Source organism: Geotrypetes seraphini, chromosome 3 (assembly GCF_902459505.1).
Source record: "Geotrypetes seraphini chromosome 3, aGeoSer1.1, whole genome shotgun sequence".
Classification (NCBI taxonomy): Eukaryota; Metazoa; Chordata; class Amphibia; order Gymnophiona; family Dermophiidae; genus Geotrypetes; species Geotrypetes seraphini.
In genome coordinates, this window is record NC_047086.1 from 343,885,006 (window position 1) to 343,901,792 (window position 16,787).

At 44.2% G+C, this 16,787-nt stretch overlaps 1 protein-coding gene across 3 annotated transcripts in view; it reads right to left on the reverse strand.

The window, feature by feature from the left end:
• The window catches only part of GALNT14 (polypeptide N-acetylgalactosaminyltransferase 14), a 596,567-nt gene that overhangs the window by 37,713 nt on the left and 542,067 nt on the right, over positions 1-16,787 (reverse strand). For all 3 annotated transcript variants that reach the window (XM_033937530.1, XM_033937528.1, XM_033937529.1), the window contains one exon: positions 15,008-15,134. In XM_033937530.1, the coding sequence (XP_033793421.1) occupies positions 15,008-15,134 (127 nt within the window). The remainder of the gene's footprint in view (positions 1-15,007; positions 15,135-16,787) is intronic.

Below are 16,787 nucleotides of genomic sequence, written 5' to 3' on the forward strand. Positions count from 1 at the left end.
GGATGAAAGGAAGAGAGTGACAAGAAGATGAGGAAAGCAGAAACCAGAGAAGACAAGGTAGAAAAAAAATTCTATTTATTTATTTTTTTGCTTTAGGGGAGATGCATCGCTGTTTGTGTGATGTTGCATTGTACGCAGAGTCCAGCTTCTTGGTGGTTCAATTTATCCTTTGTCTACGTACTTCTATTTTATCCCCCCTTTTACAAAACTGTAGAGCGTTTTTTAGCTCTGGCCATGGTGGTAACAACTCTGATGCTCAGAATTCTATGAGAGTCTGAGCTGTTACCACCATGGCTAAAAACCACACTACAGTTTTGTAAAAGGGGGGGGGGGGGTTTACATATTTCATATGTAAGAGGGGGGGTTCATATTTCATAGTTTGTGATTACATATTTCATACTAGGCAAAGGTGTTTTCTGTGTTCTGTGTGTTCAAAAAGACATGGTTTTCTGTTAGGATTGACTGTGCAGGATTGATCTGTACTAGTCTGGCTTGTTTAGTTTTACAATGGGTTTATTGATGTACTGTTCACTGCAGTATGCAAGATGCTGCCTTTTCCTAGGTACACTCTTGTGTGACGTATGGATTGTAACTAAAAATCATGTTTTTCACACAGATGGGTGTGTGTGTCAAAAAATGATGGGCCCTGGGTGTCACATATGCTAGGTACGCCACTGCTTAGGTAGACTAACTCTCTTCATCATAATTATAGTCAGGGCCTAAATGAATAAAATTACTTTTAGTTAATTCCTGACCCCTTTCTAGCACCCTCTACCAGTCAGTACCCAAGCATAGAAAAGCACCCACACATGTGGGTAGCTTTCCTATCTAAATTGTAGTTCCTGCCTTCTTTCCTCCCCTTAAAGTCTGTCATGAGTAATGTCTATTGTTTATTTGTCTCAAAGAATATTTTATTACTACTGTAAATTGTTTAGAAATTTTTTTAAGCGTTTTTATCAAATTTTAATAAAACTTGGAACTTAGATTTAAAACAAACTAGAGGCAATATTTCTTCACACAACATGTAATTAAACTCTGGAATTCGTTACCAGAGAATGTAGTGAAATCAATTAGTATAGTGGGGTTTTTAAAAAGTTTGGATAAATTTCTAAAAGGGAAGTCCATAAAGAGATTATGTACTTACCCTGGTAAGCTATTTTCAGTAGATAGGTGAGACATTCTAGACAACAGAATTATTTCCCCATACTCGCATGGACTGCAGAAGGAATCCACTTCAGATTTTTCACTCTGCCTCCAGTGTACTTCACAGCTCATTATAGCGCCCTCTAGCAGTCAGTACCCAAGCATAGAAAAGCACCCACACATGTGAAGAAGAGACACCTGAAACAACATCTAAACAAATGTTCTGCTCATAAACAACAAAACAGTACCCTTAACCACTAATATAGACTTCAAAGGAGCTCAGAAACCACACTCAAACAAATTGAACATATGTACAAATTTTTCACAACCCCGAGGGGCTAACAAGGACTTCAAGAATCAGCTTGGAGAATCATAAGACTGAAAGCTGAAAGCAGGCGCAGGAAGGACAGGGCGGGGAGTCTAGAATGTCTCACCTATCTACTGGAAAAGAGCTTACAAGGGTAAGTACATTATCTCTTTTTCCAGTGCAATAGATGAGACATTCTAGACAACAGGGACGTACAAAAGAAGTCCCCTTCCCCCAAGAGTTAGGGTGGGCTTCCTGTGCCGGCCCTCAAGACCGAAGACCTGAAGGCCAAGTCCTGCCTGGCAGCAACATCCACTCTGTAGAACTTGGCAAATGCGTGAAGCAAAGACCACGTTGCCGCCCTGCAAATCTCTTCAGGAGGATCAGCCCTAGCTACAGCCCACGACAAAGCCACACTCCTGGTAGAATGCGCCCTGACAGAAACAGGAGACGAAACATGAACAGGCAGTGCATGCAGAAGGAAAGATTGCTAGAGGGCGCTATACTGAGCTGTGAAGTACATTGGAAGCAGAGTGAAAAATCCAAAGTGGATTCCTTCTGCAGTCCATGCAAGTATGGGGAAATAACCTTATTGTCTAGAATGTCTCACCGATTGCACTGGAAAGACCATTATTGCGATGGCTTTGGGAAATGCACTGTTTATTACTAGGATAAGGAGCTTAGAATCTGTTTTGCTACATGGGATCTAGCTAGGTACTTGGGACCTGGGTTGGCCACTGTAGGAAAAAGGATGTTGGGCTTGATGAACTTGCGGTTTATCCCAGTATGGCAATTCTTATATATAGCATCTAAAAAACTGGCACAAAAAAAAAAAGCACTGGTCTGGACGGTTTTATCGTTATAGTGCTGTTTGTCATTGATGTGACTTGTATGTTATATGTACCGTATTTTTCGCTCCATAAGATGCACCTGACCATAAGACACACCGTAGATTTAGAGGAGGAAAACAAGAAAAAAAACATTCTGAACCAAATTCTACTTGCCAGGCTCTGCACCCAACCCCACACTCCTTGTCAAGCTCTGTATCCTCTCCCCCCTCTGGTGATCTAGTGGTAGGCCGGCAGAGACAGGGCAGGCAGGCCCAGTGGCTGGCAGTCAGGTAAGGACAGGGAACAGGGCAGGAAATGACAGGGCAGGCAGGCCTAGTGGCTGGAAGGCAGGTAGGGACAGGGCAAGCAGGCAGGGCCCCCTCCGTACCTATTTTTAATCACAGCAGGGCCCCCCCGTACCTGTTTTTAATCAACAGCTGTGGTGGTAAGATGCTTCCCTCCCCCGCCGGACTGAATCAGAGCCCTGAGGGGAGGGAGCCAAAGATAAGGCCCAATATTTTCGGTGCTAGCAGGTTTTTTTTCCACAGTTGTAGCGGTATGGTACTTTGCTTCCCTGCCACTGGAGCTGGGACCTTTTTTTTATTATATGCAGCTGTGGCAGTTGGCGGTTCCCTCCCCCACCAGTATCGAGGCAGGGCCCTGAGGGGAGGGAGCTGTAGGCAAACCTGTTCTGGCGTGAAGCGTCAGAGTCAGAGTCAGTCTCCTTTTGGGCTGATGGGAGTTTTCGTGGTCCTAAAGACCGCTGTGTTCCGCAGAAAAAATATAAGTTCGCTAATGCCAGCTGAACTGATGTTGAAGAAGAAGAAACGGCTCCTGAAGGAATTCTTCACTTTGCTGTGTCCTTGAGGTTGAGTATAAAGAAAAGTTCTCTGTAAGCGCCAGGATTTAAAACATGCACCGGGGGGGGGGGGGGGGGGGGAGGGGGGTGTTGGTATTCGCTCCATAAGATGCACCCGTATTTCCACCCATTTTTTTTGGAGGAAAAGTGCGTCTTAGGAGCGAAAAATACGGTAATTTTATATTTTGTATGTAAGTGTGTAACTTGCCCTGGATAAGATAAATAAAGAAACAAACTATTCTTAAAACTGCACTTAACATTAGGCACAGATTATAGAATAGCACTTTTGCCCAGGAACCAATGACAACATGGTACAAACTGCACCTAAATTTAGGTGTGGATACCCTTTTTCTATAAATATGTGTATAACTTAAAGGAACTCCTTGATCCGCCCATTTCTGTACCTCAATTTTGACTTGTGTGTAAAATTTAGGTGCAGGAATTTATGCATGTAAATTGTAATTAATTCTAATTAGTGCTACTTGCTTATCAAAACACCATTTATTGATGCTAATTAACTTCTTATTCAAATAAATTGCATGCATAAATTAGGTACGTGCCCAAATTTGCACATGTAATCTTCAGTGCTTTTTTTTTTTTATAGAATTAGAGGGTGAATGTATCATTAAGCTCTGGAATTAATTGTCAAATAATGTGGCAAAAGCAGTTCGTGTAGCAGAGTTTTAACAAGTTCTTGGAAGCAAAGTCAATAAAGCGTTATTAAGGTGAGCTTGGGAAAACCCACTGCTCATTCCTGAGATAAGCAGCATAAAATCTATTTTATTCTTCAGATCACTAGGTACTTGTGACCTGGATTGGCCACTCTTGGAAACAGGATGTGGGCTTGATGGAAATTCAGTTTATTCCAGTACAGGAAAAAAACAGAAAATCTGGGTCAATATTCAGAAACATTTATCTAGATAAGAGTAGCTGCTATCCAAATATATGCTGCTGACTGGGATATTCGAAGACACCATCCATATCGTGCCACTGAATATCCTTACCCGGATAGTGCTGTGGAAGAGTATGGGCATAGCCAGGGTAGTTCTGAAACTCTTCCAGGTAGTGACAATTTTCAATTTGCAATCGGGATTACTTATCCAGATAACTCGGGACAGACACCTGACCTAAGTTATCTGGATAAGTTCTCTAGATAGACTGGATATTGCCACTATCTGGATAACACAAGCAAAAAAATACAATTGTATTGTACGATATGTCAGAGCAAAAAAGAAAACTGCAGAGATGATGTACAAGATGCCAAGCCTTTAATCAAAAAACAATACTTTGAACAGTTTGTATCCAAGATATGGTCCAATTGGGTGAAAAGCCGGGACCTGACACGGTCCGTGTTTCGAAAAAAACACTCCTTCCTCAGGGGTCCTAAATGGTATTAAAGCCACTTTCTAGGGAACCATACGGATTACAACTGGATAAAAGAAACAATTTGGTAGACTAAAAACGAGTCAAGTTAGCTCATTCACAGTGCAATGTTGACTCATTTTTTAGTCTACCAAATTGTTTCTTTTATCCAGTTGTAATCTGTATGGTTCCCTAGAAAGTGGCTTTAATACCATTTAGGACCCCTGAGGAAGGAGTGTTTTTTTGAAACACTGACCATGTCAGGTCCCGGCTTTTCACCCAATTGGACCATATCTTGGATACAAACTGTTCAAAGTATTGTTTTTTTGATTAAAGACATGGCATCTTGTACATCATCTCTGCAGTTTTCTTTTTTGTTCATTATCTAGATAAAGCAGCCTGTGCTGGAACTTGTCCAGATAGGGGTGCTGAATTTTTTGGACTGGTTCAGCTGGCATTTAAAACACCACCGACCATGGTGGTTGAATAGCTGGCCGTTACTGCAAATTTGCATGACATGACATGAGGGGCCAGAAAGGGCTCCTTTTACTAAGCTGCGTAGCAGGAATTTAGCGCATGCTAAACCCATGCTACGCGGCTAGAACTAACGCCAGCTCAATGCTGGCGTTAAGGTCTAACATGCACGCTAAAACCGCTATCACAGCTTAGTAAAAAGAGCCCAAAGTGTTTCATGAAAGCTGGTCTCTCACCTAAGCTGCACTCAATAAACATCAAACCTGAGTGCCACTAATACCCACCTTGCCCCTGATGCAAATATTGCTCTTCATTCTAACAATACAATCAAACTTGTAAGATTAACTCTTCTGCCTTTTATTTCAAAAGAACAGATGACCCCCAAGCACAAGTCCCAGCAAGAGCTTGTTAAGTGGTATTCATTCTGTACTGACAAAGCATAGCAGGGTAAGGGCTTGGCCTAACAGACTGCCAGAACACTAGGACATGCTCTCATATAAATATGAAAGAGATATTTCAATGACAGATGGCCCACACCTTACCTTACATCCTGAGGGACATGCAGGATCAATTATTACACACTGTCTGCAAAACTATCACTTTAGAAAATGAAATTTAAAAACAACCCATAGGAATTAATTTTTAAAACTTTTACAGCTTATTCTATTCTATTCTAGGATTTAATGTTCACCTAATTTCACAACAGAGTCAAGGCAGAGTACAAAAAATAAAAACCTCTTAGAGGGAAGAGTAGAAAGCAAAAAACGCCCCAAAAAAGATTAAATAAAAACAACATTAACTTTTTTTATCCAAACAGAAAACAGATATGACTTCAAGGCTCTATGAAGGAGAAATTATAAAAGAATTTGTGTAATTTCAACAGGAATTCCATTCCTGAAATGAAAAAGAGTGTTCAAGTCATTGATTTAAGACAGATTTTCTTCCTTGTAGGATAGCCTAAGCTTAATGTTGGCTGAAAACAAGAATTTGAACAATGGCATGGAAACTTGAACAATTGATTGAAGGCAACTGGGTCTATGCTATATATAGACTAAAAAATCAAAGTGGCAATTTTAAACTTAATATATTGTTCAATAAGCAGCCAGTGCAGATTTTTCAACAAGCCTTATCATTCAGCACCACAGACAGAACAGCTCCTGTCACAGATTGACAGACACACTGAGGGCTCTATTTGCTGAGTATTATATGCTAAACACACTTTGATGATTATTAATGCATATTAATGTGCTGAAGGGGGAATTTTATACAGGATTTTTCTGCATGTAAAATCCTTTTAATGCATGTAAAAAGCTCATATAAAATTAGCCCAGGGATTACTACTACTAGTATCCATTCAGTCATGTCCGACACATATGTATTGCACAGAGCACTTTATAAGAAAAATATTATTTAAGTCTGATGAAGCAGTGGCGTACCTAGGGTATGTGGCACCCGGGGCCCATCATTTTTTGACACCCCCCACCCCCCCCCCATGGAAAAATTTTTTTTTTTTTTTTTTTTGCAATAACCATGAAATGGAATAAATGGTCAGAATAGAAACAGGCAGTGAAAATTTTCTTTTATTGAACCTCATTTATGTAACCATTATTCCAAACATAACATAACATAAATTATGTCGGAATTGTCATGACATCAGAAGTACATATGGAGTAGTTGCAGGTGATGCTTGGGACAGTTCTGATTATGTTAGTTTGGTTTTATGTGTTTTTTGAATAGAAGGGTTTTTATTTCTTTTTTTAAGGTTTTGTAGTTTGTGGTCGAGGTCAATAGGTTGTAGAGTTGGGGGTCAAGTGTTGCAGCTCGAATGGCTAGGAGGTTGTCGAACAGTTTTTTTCTTTTGACGTTTTTGGTTGGAGGGTGTGTGAATGGTGCGTGAGTTCTCCTATGTCTGTTTGAAGTGGATTGAATTATTTAGCTGAAGAAATTAGTTACCCCCCCATTCCACACACATTAATTCTCTTCCATTTTTGTTCCCATTATAAAAAAACACTGATAAGTTCCCAGGAAAAAAATACATTAAAATAAGAAGTGAAAACAAAGGCCCCTACAGATGAGAACATAACATAAGAATAGCCTAACTGGGTCACACCAATGGTCCATCATGCCCAGTAGCCCATTCTCATGGTAGCCAATAGTGCTGCCCGATTCAGAGAAAAATATTTCATTCGATTCGATTCACCCTGTTGAATCGATTTTTCGATTAGATTCACTGTTAATGACACCGCTTTTTAAGTTTAAACAAAGTATAACAATAAATTTCACAACAACAATAAATTTCACAAAGTACTTAAAAAAAAAAAATCACATTTTTCCATTAAAGCAGTTCTGGAGACATTTGCTTGAACAGTCTTTTTTCCCAGTCCATAAGCAAGCAATATGAAAAAGATTTCCTTAATTATCTACTCAAACATTTTTGCTATTTACTTTCATTGTACCTAGACTATTATTCAGTAGAAAAAATTTAGTTTGTTCAATCAAGCAGAACATTCACTCATAGAAGTCCAATGTCCACACAGGATTTGATTGAACAAACCATATTTTTTCTACTGAATAATAGTTTAGGTATACTGAATAGCAAAAATGTTAAAGCCACACAGAAAAGCAGTAAAAGTCAATAGGTTCTCCAAGTGGGAACAACCTGATGTCTCAGCACTTGAGGAAAAGACCACGTAATAATGTTTATAAGATAAATCATATAAATGATTATACTGAAGCAGGGTGTCCTCAGCGTGAGAGGTAAGCGAGAGGAGAGAATTCTCCAGTGCTTTACACAATAAGGCTCCTCTGCCTGCAGTGCACACCATCATAGGACACCTCAGGTGTGCTCAAATTAATCAATGTGATAAATTAAACAGTGATAAACAATTGGTCAATCACAAGAGTGCAAGATCAAACAGGTTGTTCCCACTCAGAGAACCTATTGACTTTACTGCTTTTCTGTGTGAGTAGATAATTAAGCAAATTTCTGATAGCCTACAGAACTGATTCTCACCTTCCATCCCCAGCCCCCAAGACTTACCAGACCCCCCCTGCCGATGCATTTACTTACTGCCTGAACTGGATATTAAATCGTGGGGAAGAGAGGAGAAATGCGGGGAAAGAGCCAGCCAAAACTAGTATTTGTTGCTGCTGAGTGCACCAATCCAGGGCAAGCAGACGCTTCCCCCATGTCTTAATAACAGACAATGGACTTTTCCTCCAGGAATTTGTCCAAACCTTTCTTAAAACCAGCTACGCTATCTACTTTTAACATAACTTCTGGCCACTTCATTTTTAAGCTTAGATCTTTCCTTCCAAACAGAGACCTTGCTAGATGTCAAATACAGCACAAGGTAACTTCACATGGACTTAACTGTGCAGGAAATGAATCTCCTCATACACCCACCATATAGTGCAAAAATGTGCAAAGGTCTGTTTTTTTCTTTCGATCACTACATAGCCTAATGCCACACAAGCAGCGCTGTTACAAACATATTCTGAAGGTCAATGCTAAGGTTGACAAAGTTTCCTTCCTTGGACCAGAAGGAGATACTGACAAACCACTGGAAGAGATTCTAAAACAACTACCCAGAAATAACACCCAAAGACCCACTCAGTGTGTGAACCAGTTGAGTGGAGTGGACTAACTGGGGGTGGAAATGGGCCCAGAGTTTGCTCAGCAGAATTTCCCAGACTACCTCTTCCTCTCAACACACTGACATGCTACCACCACCACCAACACTAGGAACACCTCACCGAGTATGCCAGCAATGCTTATAAACTTTATAAAACACATTATTATATTTTCTTATAAAGCATATATTTTAACTGAACTCAGCCTTGCCATTCACAAAAATAGAAAAGTTCCCATTTCAAGCTGTCTCATGTACACTTTTCAAATCTAACATATTGTAATCACAAAACAGAAAATAAAATTATTTTTTCTACCTTTTGTTCTCTGATCAATATTCAAATCTTGTTGGTCCCAGGCTCTTGTTGTCTTGCTTGCCAGGGTCTCCTTTCTCCGTGCTAACCATCCGTCTGCCATCTCTGTTCTCCCCTTCCGTTTCCCTTCCCTCTCCCGGAGATCTGGCATCTTTCCTTTTTTTTGTCTCCATCCACAGATTCACCTTTTCTCAACTCCCCACCACCCCAGGATCCACCATCTCTCCCTTTCTGTTCCCAACTATCCTCCTATCCAGTATCTCTATCCCCCCTCCACACCATCCCCTGTTTCCAAGTTCTCTCCCTTTCTGTTCCTTCCCTCCCTAAATCCCATTATGCACCATCTCTCTCCCACTCCTCTGTTTTTAGACCCATTATTTCTAACCCCCAAAGTCTGGCATATGCACGTATCTTTGAACCCCCCCTTCCCTCTCTCCCTCTGTGTACTTTTACACCAGGACCCCCCTCCCCCGAAGGTCTGTCCCCCCTCAGAAGGGCTACACCCCACCCCTGAAGACCTGCACCCCCCGAAGGACTTTACCTCCCACCCGAAGGTCTGTCCCCCTCTGAATGCCTAAACCCCACCCCTGAAGGCCTGCACCCTCCCCGAAGGATTGTACCCCCCACCCGAAGGTCTGTCCCCCCCTGAAGGCCTGCACCCATCCCGAAGGCCTGCACCCACCCCGAATGCCTGCACCCACCCCGAAGGCCTGCACCCACCCCGAAGGCCTGCACCCCCGAAGGCCTGTCCCCCCCCCTTGAAGGCCTGACCCCCCCTTGAAGGCCTGCCTGCTTGTCCCCCCTTGAAGGCCTATCCCCCCTTAAAGGTCTGCCTGTCCCACCCCCTTGTAGGCCTGTCCCCCCTTAAAGGTCTGCCTGTCCCACCCCCTTGTAGGCCTGTCCCCCCCTTGAAGGCCTGACCCCCCCTTGAAGGCCTGCCTGCTTGTCCCCCCTTGAAGGCCTGTCCCCCCCTTGAAGGTTGGCACCCCCCCAAAGGCCTGCACCCCCTTGAAGGCCTGTCCCACCCCCTTGTAGGCCTGTCCCCCCCTTGAAGGCCTGCCTGCTTGTCCCCCCTTGAAGGCCTGTCCCCCCCCTTGAAGGCCTGCAACCCTTTCTTGAAGGTTGGCACCCCCCCAAAGGCCTGCACCCCCTTGAAGGCCTGTCCCACCCCCTTGTAGGCCTGTCCCCCCCTTGAAGGCCTGCCTGCCTGTCCCCCCCTTGAAGGCCTGCACCCCCTTGAAGGTCTGCACCCCCCCCCGAAGGCCTGCACCCCCCGAAGGCCTGTCCCCCCACTTGAAGGCCTGCCTGCCTGTCCCCCCCTTGAAGGCCTGCACCCCCTTGAAGGTCGGCACCCCCCCTGAAGGCATGCACCCCCCCTGAAGGCCTGTCCCCCCTTGAAGGCCTGTCCCCCCCCCTTGTAGGCCTGCACCCCCTTGTAGGCCTGTCCCCCCCCCCTTGTAGGCCTGTCCCCCCCTTGAAGGCCTGCCTGCCTGTCCCCCCCTTGAAGGCCTGCACCCCCTTGAAGGTCTGCACCCCCCCCCGAAGACCTGCACCCCCCCTTGAAGGCCTGCCTGCCTGCCTGTCACCCCCCTCCCCCTTGAAAGTCTGCCTGCCCGCCCGCCCGCCCCACCCTGAAGGCCTGATGCCCCGACCCACCCCGAAGGACCATTCGCCCCCCTGGCCTCCCCGCACTACCTATGAAGCAGCCGCAGCAGGATCGCGACGTCAGCTATCTTTGCGCTGCTTAGGAGCTGCTTCCTGCGCCGGGCTACCTTAAGCTACTGCCCCCCCCACGCCCGAAGGACCGCTCGCCCCACTGACCTTCCAGCACACCTATGAAGCAGCCCGCAGCAGGATCGCGACGTCAGCAATCCCTCAGCTGCTTGGGCGCTGCTTCCTGCGCCGCGGTCCCGCCCCCTCCTCTGACATCAGAGGAGGGACGGGACCGCGGCGCAGGAAGCAGCGCCCAAGCAGCTGAGGGATTGCTGACGTCGCGATCCTGCTGCGGGCTGCTTCATAGGTGTGCTGGAAGGTCAGTGGGGCGAGCGGTCCTTCGGGCGTGGGGGGGGACTGAGCGGCAAGGCCGGGAACACCCCCTCAGGGCTGGTACCCGGGGCGGCCCGCCCCCCCCCCGCCCCCCCCTAGGTACGCCACTGTGATGAAGAGATACAAGCCAAAGAAAAAAACAAGCCTAAGAATAGTTTGGCTGGTGGTTGGCAAGTTCTGAAGACTTATTAAAAAAAAAAAAACCCCAAAAAAATAAATATATAAGAAAATCTTAAAAATATTACTTTGCTGTTTTTTGGTTTAGTGGGTGTTAAAAATCTACAGCATTGTTGAATAACGGTTGGCTATATATTTACATAGTCCCTGTTTTCCACAGCTTCTTTCAATTGCTTGATATTCTTTCACATGTTAATCTTGATGGTATCCAGCCAACAGGCCTGTGGTCTCCCCCGCTTCCTTTTACCACTGACCATTATGAGTAGCACCTCCTTTTCTAGTGAATTCACATGTCCAAAATAGGTCAATTTCTGTCTGGTAATCTTGCATTCCCAGGACAACTCTGGGTTTATATGATCAAGAACATCTTTGTTAGTGATCCTAGCTGTCCATGGGATTTGTAGAAGTCATCTCCAGCGCCACAGCTCGAAGGCGTTGATTTTTCTTCTATCTGCTTTTCTTGAGTGTCCAAGTCTCGCAGCCATATGTCATTTGTAGAATCAGCCCCAAAATGCTCTTTATTGATGTCCCAAGTGTATCTGCATCCAGACTTCAAATTAAATTTTTATAGATCACCCAGAATGTTTCAGTGACACAGCATCTGCACCAGGGGCTACAGTCAAACAATTAAATATGAGTCCAGAAACATATCCACTTTCCAAACTGTACACTGCATATAGGATACAAAGAGCCTTTCACAGCACTGTAAAACAGCAAATCCAGCTTGCATAAGTGTGCCAACATGCAAGCTGGATTTGCTGTTTTATTGTACTGTGCAAGGCTCTTTGTATCCTATGTGCAGTGGTACAGTTTGAAAGGTACTACTACTATTAATTATAAATAAATAATAAACTTTATTTTTGTATACTGCCATACCATGAGTTCTATTAGTGTACAGAGTCACAAAGAAGACAGACCCTGCTCGAAAAAGCTTACAATCTAAATAGACAAGTCAGACAAACAGGATGTAATGGATACAGTTAAGGGGATATGGAGGAAAGGTGCATATGTTTATGGACTCATATAGAATTGTTTGATTGTAAGCCCTGATGCAGGTGCTGTACTGCCAAAACATGTTGGGCACTGGATAAAAATTATCAGGTCCTTTTCCAAAGCTGCACTGCTGAGCAGCACGCACTAAAAATGCTGAGTCGCCCGTTCTATTCCTATGAGCAGCTTGGCATGTAGCTTTGTAAATGCCTGCCTAACTTTGAAGTCTGGATACAGATACACCTGGGACCACTTTTTGTTGGGACATTAATAAAGTTATAAACATACCCAAAGAAAGTAGAATAAATGTGTGATCCATTGTACAAATACAGCCACCAACGATGAAAGTGAGGAGGAAAAAGCCTCAGAACCCCACTGCCTCCCAAATGACAGTGGACAGTTCAACGGGTAATCACTGGCATTAAACCCCCCCCCCCCAAAAAAAAAAAAACAACCACCCTTCACTTACATATTTTCAGTGGCTAGGAAATACTAACGCAAAAGGCTTTGTGCAAAAGAGCTTATCTGTAACAGGAGATCCAACATGAATAAAGAACATTTCGAGCCTTATCCTTTTTTGCTGCTCTTTTTCTTTGCACTGAACCTGCACAGTTTGGATTATTGCCTCTTTTTGCTTTTCTGACCAAAAATTGGTGCCAAATTAAAAAAAAACCACACTAAGCACCATTCTATAAATGATGCTCAAATGTAGGCATTGCTGCTGGGAACCACACCTAGCTTTGGGTGCAACCATTCACACCAACTAAACCCTGATGCAAATCCTCACACCTAAATTAGGCATGGATTCCCCCCATACTATAACAATATGCATAAATTATAGAAATGCCCCCAATTCACCCATGACTCTCCCATAGCCACACCCCCTTTTGGGGGCTACATATAATTTACTCACGGATCTGGGCACCTATATATATATAAACGTGCAACTTTTAATTGAATCCAATTACCATCAACATTAGATTGTTAAAATCCAGTTATTGGTACTAATTGGCTAATTTTTCAATTAAATTGCATGCACAAATTGGGCACACGCCCAAATTTACACATGCAATTTTTAAGTGCCATTTATAAAATTTGGGGAATTTTGTCATAGTGTTTGGGTGGAGTGTGGTGGGCTCGTGATCTTTATTCAGGTGTAAATGTCTGTGGTTTAAATCAAGCCACAATTTCTGCTGCTTTGCCCCTGGTATTCTATAAAAATAGAAAGGCACTTACATGTCTTTATAAAACAGGCTGGGAATGGGTGCAAGCGATTATAAAATTACCCTTCATGGTTGCAATTCTGAAAATTGTAGCCTCCTTTTTGGCACCCCAATGCAGTGTGGGGAGATCAAATTCTATAGCGGCATCAAGGCAGCCTGATTCCATTACAGAATACTAGCACAAACCTGCTCTGCTGTGATAACAAAAGGCACACCTGCTTAAGCCAGGTCAATGGCAGGTAGAGGAGGGTGCACCTAGATCCAGGGTTGCTGAGACAAAGCCAGGTCCCCATCCCCCCGGTCTATTCTTGCATGGAGTCACTGAATGGCAGGCAGCAACAATTGAGAGAGACTGCTCTGCCAGCCAGGGATCCTTCTTCCTGCGGAAACAGGAAGCTACTTCACAGGAGGTGGAACTCAGCAGGAAGAAGGCGCCATGGCTGGCAGAATAGTCTCGATTGCTGTTGACTGCCATTCACTGACCCCAGGCCAGTAGAGGATGAAGGGGGGGGGTGGAGATTGGAAGGGAGTATACCCCTTTTCAGTTGTGCACAAGGCCACTCATGCACAAGATTACAGAATAGTGCTCTTGGTAAGCATGCACATAACTGGCACCTATTCTGTATTTATGCATATCAGATGCACCTAAATATGGGTGTGCTGTATATAGAATTGCTCTCTGTGTTTGTAAATAGCTCCAATATCACAAGTAGGGCCTGTCGGTAAAATATGTTCTGAAAATGTGCTGAGAGAGGACCTGTTCAGACTCGGAGGAAGAAAGTGTCACTTCTCATTTACAGTACTTCTCCTTGTTCAACATCTTCCCTCTATTTAGCTATGTCCTCACTGTGTCCACCATCTACCTATACAACCACACCTCTCCCGATTCAGCATCTGCCATTCATGTACCTTTGATTCTCCTTCCCTTCTAACATCTACCACTGAACTCTCTATATTCCCCCTATGTTTAGCATCTTCCTTTTCTCATTCCCTCATCTTTGCCCCAGGTAGAACATCTCTCCTGTTCTCTCCCCTCCCTCCTTTCCTTCTGCTCCCAGCTCCAGACTTTTCCCTGTTAGCTTCTATTCCTCCCTTGTCTGTCTCCCACTCTCCGCTGCCCCCATGTCCAACATTTCTCCTGCTCTGTTCCCTGCCACCTTCCTTCTGCTTCCAAGTCCAATCTCTTTTCCTCTCTCTTCCCTCCCTCCCCTATGCCCACGGGTCTAACATATGTCCTACTCACTTCCCTCCCTCCCCTTCACCCCAGATCCAATATCTACTCATCTTTTCCCTCCATCCTTTTCGCCCCTGGTGCCAGCATGCCCATATCTTTCAATCCTGACCTCCCCTCCATTGCCCTCTCCCACACCTATGGTCTGGCAGCTCTCCCCTCGTTGTCTACTTTTAAAACTATCTTTCTCCCCTCTAGAGGCAGCGGCAGCATTAGCAGTTCATACAACACTGCTTGCACCGGCCCAAGAACTTTTCCTTTGTTGCATCCCATCCTCTCTGATGATAACGTCCTGTTTCCTTGGAGGCCAGTGAGGCAGGCTTTTGGTGCTCATGAGGCTGGGTACCCTGAGCCAGTGCCTCACCTGACCGTGCCTTGAGCCAGCCTTGTACAGTGTATTCAGAAGACAGAAATACTTACTTTATGTAAGTGTTGGCATTCCCCTCTGGGAAACTGTAGGGATGTTTTTTCCGGAACACATGCCCAACTCGACTGCACGGAACTATTTCCAGGCTCCCCCCACACATCCACACACGGAAAGAGATTTCTGAAAGAAAGATTAGGGACAACAATTTTTTTTTCCTATAAAACTATTGGAAATTTATAATTTCTGAGAATAGTTAAGCTCTGGAACGCATGGCCAGAGGTTGTGGTAAGAGTGGAAAGTGGAGCTGGTTTTAAGAAAGGTTTGGACAAGTTCCTGGAGGAAAAATCCATAGTATATTATTGAGAAAGACATGGGGAAGCCACTGCTTGCCCTGTATTGGTAGCATGGAATATTGCTACACCTTGGGTTTTGGCCAGATATTAATGACCTGGATTGGCCACCGTGAGAACGGGCTACTGGACTTGATGGACCACTGGTCTGACCCAGTAAGGCTATTCTTATGTTCTTATATCTGGATTGCAGTGGCTGATGTTTAAAAGTGAAAAAAGTGCAAAATTACTGCATAGGTACAGAATACTGTATGTTATGCCAGGAGATCTTTTGCTCTCTGATGTCTATTGATTTGACCACTTACTGCCTTCTTACTAATCATTTCATTGCAGGAAAAGTTTTACAATGTTTGTGGTTTGACTCAGTTATCATGCTTTTGTAAAATTAATATTTTTTTTAAAACTGTTTGGTTCACTTTAAAAGGGCAACTTAGGCACCCAGCACCAGTAGTAAGCAAAGTCACACACATATATTTGCAACTGTTCTAAAACGTGCAGTAAAAATTTGCATGTACTTTGTGAATTCTTTGCAACTCTACCTCTGTCTACACAAATTACAGCTCAGGAATGTCCACAAGTGGTCCAAGTACATGCAAACTTTTGGTGTGTGCACTTTTTGGGCACCTAAATATCCCTGTGCAAATTTACGAATCTTTGTCTGTGTGTAAAACAAGCTTCACATTTAAAAAACACAACTACACCCTACCCCCATGCTAAGTGTATAAGTATGCATAAGAAAGCACATTTTAAAAGAGGCCATTTCTGTATGTTTTATGTAGAGAAATGCCTTTCAAAAATTACCCTATAAGTTGGCAATCTCTTGTCATGCTGGATGAGTCATGCAATAAGAATGGCAGAGTTTCAGCAATTCTATGGGGAAATTCTACAACTAGGTGCCTCCATTTAGGCACCCTAAGGAGGCGCCTATTCTAGGAGCCTATTCTGTATAGGAATGCCTAAGTTCTGTAATAAAATACTAGGGTAAATATCATCATGTGCCCGGGCCGAGCAGTATTACCCATCACATATCCACCCCCAGTCACCTTCCAGTCTCGTTCAAGCACAAAGGAACAGATCTTTCCAACTCTTCTTGGTCCTCTCTAGCTCCTCTCTGGACTCCGTGTTCTTCAATGGCCTTCACTCACCCTCTGGATCTTCATCTGGGTCCTCCCTGGCCCTCATTGGTCATCCAGTCATCAGGCAGCTCTCGGTGCCATTTCTGGTCTCTCCCCCAGTTGCCACTGGTCCTGCCAGTCTCTCAACTGGTTATTCCCAGACCTTCAGCCAATGGTCTTCAGGTCTCTCAGGCTGCTTCACCTGGGGTCCTCTCTGACGGTTCCCGATACCATTACTGGTCTCTCCGCCAGTCGCCACCGGTCTTGTTGCCCACCAGATCCCCTCAGCCTAGGACCTCCATCCAGCTCAACAACAGCTCTTCAAGCTGCTTGTGGGGCCACCAGCACTTCCCTAATCTCTGGTCTCT